Source organism: Humulus lupulus, chromosome X, assembly GCF_963169125.1.
Source record: "Humulus lupulus chromosome X, drHumLupu1.1, whole genome shotgun sequence".
NCBI classification, from domain to species: Eukaryota; Viridiplantae; Streptophyta; class Magnoliopsida; order Rosales; family Cannabaceae; genus Humulus; species Humulus lupulus.
The window spans coordinates 127,506,702-127,510,621 of NC_084802.1; the positions used below are offsets into that span (position 1 = coordinate 127,506,702).

Consider the following 3,920-nt stretch of genomic DNA (forward strand, 5'->3'; position numbering starts at 1 on the left):
AGTATATTATTATATATTTATAGGTCATGACTATACAACCAATATGTCGATTAAAATATTCTCCAACTTAAACAATTAAATACTTATATGTATAAGTTTTCAATTAAACTTTTACACCAAATATTGATATTATTATAGACCTATAATCAACCAATTATATGTAAAAAAATAACTAATTTTTTTTTTTAATTTATGTGTTCAATATATAAATATCTGTTTGTTTTATTATGTATATATAAGAGACACCAACTCCTTTTTAGGCGATTTGGTGTAATCTGTATTTTGTTATGGTGAATTTTTATGTGCTTAATGTAAATGCAATACATATTATATATGTTTAATTATTTCAGTGTGCAAACTATATAGATTAACTTCATATTATAAATACTAATTGTTTTATTTCTTAGTCTGTGGAATTAATCTATTGATGAATCCTTGAAAGCAAACAAATCATCAAGAAACTCCAATAATAACCGAGAAGAAAAACATGGTGAAAAGTATTATAAAGACTTTGATCATGAACAAGCACACAATGAAGAAGCTGACAATGATTACAAGGTAAATCAATTAATCTGAATAGGATTATTTTTATTCATTTTCTCCTAAGCAATAATTTAATAGCTTCTATTTATGTTGTGTTTTTTTTAATATTTTATTCACATTTTTTCAAAATGTGTTGTCCTCTTAAATTTTGATATAATATTTTTTTATTAACTAGGATGCTGTTGATATCAATGTGAAGGATAAAGTTACTAAGCCAAGTATAGAAATGATGTTTAATTCAATTGATGAATTACTAGAATATTAACGAAAGTTTGTAAAATAATTGGGATTTGATGTAAGTATAAGAAGTTCAACCAAGGGAGATGATGAAGAACTAAAATATGTTTCACTAGCATGCACTCGTAATGGAAAGCCAAGACAAAATAGTAACAATGCTTTGAAGTTGTATATAACAGTAAACACAGATTGTAAAGCTAAAATTAGAGCAAAAATATGTAGTGGTAAAACCGTGCAGGTAGTTTCTTTTGTGCTTGACCACAATCACGAACTAAGTACACCTGGAAATGTTCAGTATCACAAGGTGAATAGAATTATCCAACCATATGTGGAAAGAAAATTGGAAATAAATGATAGAGTTGGTATAAGGCCAAATAAGAATCTTAACTCTTTTGTAGTTGAAATGGGAGGTCATGATAAGGCTCCTTTTTTAGAGAAACATTGTAGAAATTTAATTGCAAAAGTAAGACGTCTACGACTTGGAGGGGGAGATGTTGTTGCACTTCAAAAATATTTCATGAAAATGCGAAGTGATAATGCAAACTTCTTTTACATGATGGATTTAAATGAGAAGAGTCGAATAAAAAATATAGTTTGGGTAGATGCAAGAAGTAAGGCTGCATATGGGGAATTTTGTAATGTTGTGAGTTTTGACACTACTTACCTAATTAATAAATATGACATGCCATTTTTTGCATTTTTATGAGTCAATCATCATGGACAATCTTTTGAATAAACATTCAGAGTGCGCATGGAAATAGCATGGTGGGCCCAGTTGGTAAACAACAAAAAAAAAATTTCACCTCTTATATAAACAATTTATATGTTCAAGAATACATACAGGAACTATTAATATGCAATATCATTAATCATGCAACATATATATATACGCCCATACATGTATATATATACATAGATATACACGCATACATATATATACACACACACTTATATATTATATGCACACGTATACAAATATTTAAGGACATAAATATTTACCTATTGAAGCCAATCAAGTGTCCTTGAGTCTTTTTGTATAAAAAATGATCTTCCTATCCAACGCTTTGAGTACTCAAACTACGATCTTCCTCTCTACACCTTAAGACGTGGGTGGGCACGTAGAGAACAAGAGCTTGTAATTTACAAGTCACAAGTTTATCTCAACTTATAAGTACTTCGATTATAGCTTCAAAAATATTGGAATAATAAGAGAAGAAGATGAAGAATTTCTTGTCTCACAATTTTCTGAAACTCTTTTGAATCACCATTGTTATTCTCGTATCATCACATAATACATATAGATTATATATTATATTATTATTCATAATAATAATATAATAATACAATCATAATGATGATAGAAATTGATTTAGGTAATATCTAACTTACCAAATTTGAAAAAATCTATTTTCAAATTATTAATTAATGAAATAAATAAATAAAAACAACTGTGCCATGCGTATAACACTATTACCATTCAATAAATATTGAATAATTCCTATTTTCTTTTATTTATTTATTAAAATAAATTATTCCCACAAAATATGGTATCATCTTTTTAAGGAAAAGATCACAACCATAATTCATATTTAAATTTTAAATTCAAAATTCAAATTAATGATCATCATTATCATCATCCTATTAAAAATCAATAAACCAAAACTATTTTGACTTACCATTTTTATTTTCTCCCACTCAAATAAAATAATTAATTTTAAAAATTAATTTTTTATTATTATATATATTTTGAAAATTGAATAATTAATTCTAAATTAATTATTCAACCTCAATTATCATATAATTGTATATTTGACCCGAAGAATAAAATTATTCTCAAATTTTCAAATTACAGTTTTACCCTTGTATCAACTCTTACCTTGATATGGTGTTGATAGAGCCACCATGAGGACCTATGGACCTATAATTTCAAGCTCCAATAAATATTATATTATTAATCAAAGCTTTTTGAATTAATAATCATATTTATTAATATTATGATTACTCCACTATAAATATGAGATTGAACTCTTGATAATTATAGACATATATTTACAGAGTACTTTTACAAAAGAATAAAGTGTCCATTGATATAATCATTATATACAACGTTAATCCTCTATTAATGGTTTATAATTAAAGGGGAATAAAATTATCGTTTTACCCTTTTAGCTATATCTTGTTCCTAGAGTATCATTGACTTTACTAGTGAAGGTTGTGTCACAACAAGTTTACGACGGGAGCGCTCATAACCTTTTTAGTTCCAAAAGTCAAACCAATAGAGAACCATCAACAGTTTACGACGTGAAGGTTATAGGTTGAGTTTCAACCCTTTGTTATTTTGGAGCTCTTAGTTCAGGCTCGTAGGGAGAACCATCACCAGTTTTGAGCTCATTTACAAACCTTTATTGGGCATTCTTGCCCGATCCTGCGATATAGGGTTCCCCCGAGATGGTTATGACATCTTCTCCATCAATCAGAGGGGGTCGCTCATCCTCCCGAGCTCAGGAGTTACTGTTCTGGGTATGCGGTGTAGCTGCTGCCCTTTGGCTAGTAGAAGCTTGGTTGGGATTTCCGTTTCTTATGTGTTTCCCGAAATAACCCCTCGAGATCAATCCTTCGATCTCCTCTTTTAATTGTTGACATTCATAGGTTGTATGTCCAATATCCCAGTGGAATCTACAGTACTTAATAGAGTCTTTTTTTGCCTTTTGGTTCCTCATGGGGTTAGGTCGTCTAAATGGGACCTGGTTTTCATTAGCCAGGTAGATATTCTCTCGAGACTCATTGAGTTCGGTATACACTTTGTATACGGAGAAGTATCTTTCCTCTTTCTTCTTCTTTCCTCCATTCACCTCGTGGTTATTCCCTTCGTTTTTCTTTCTCTTGGAAGGGTTGTCTCCGGGGGGTTTTGAAGTTGCGTGGTCCGCCGAAGTCAAAGTAGAGTTTGTGTTTGTTGTTGTAGTTATGGGCTGAGAGGTCATATTCAATGCTAACCTTGCCTCCTCTACATTAATAAACCTCTGGGCTCTTCGATTGAACTCGGTTAAAGACCTGACAGATTTCCTTTGTAAGTCTTCCCAGAGAGGACTTCCTGGCATTACACCGACTCGAACTGTAATTAAATGACCACTATCGTCGAC

General features: G+C 30.4%; 1 protein-coding gene across 1 annotated transcript; it reads left to right on the forward strand.

Annotated features, from left to right (window-relative positions):
* Window positions 1–487: 487 nt before the first annotated feature.
* LOC133806247 (protein FAR1-RELATED SEQUENCE 5-like) lies at window positions 488–1,486 on the forward strand. Its single transcript, XM_062244370.1, has 2 exons — window positions 488–558; window positions 844–1,486. The coding sequence occupies exons 1-2, from the start codon at window positions 488–490 to the stop codon at window positions 1,484–1,486; spliced, it is 714 nt and encodes a 237-aa protein (XP_062100354.1).
* The last annotated feature ends 2,434 nt before the right edge of the window (window positions 1,487–3,920 follow it).

What these genes read in the sequence shown, in the direction of transcription:
- LOC133806247 (XM_062244370.1), top strand. Translation starts at nt 488, where the DNA reads ATGGTGAAAAGTATTATAAAGACTTTGATCATGAACAAGCACACAATG. An exon ending in AAGCTGACAATGATTACAAG is followed by an intron (nt 559 to 843) that starts GTAAATCAATTA and finishes ATTTGATGTAAG; the next exon opens with TATAAGAAGTTCAACCAAGG.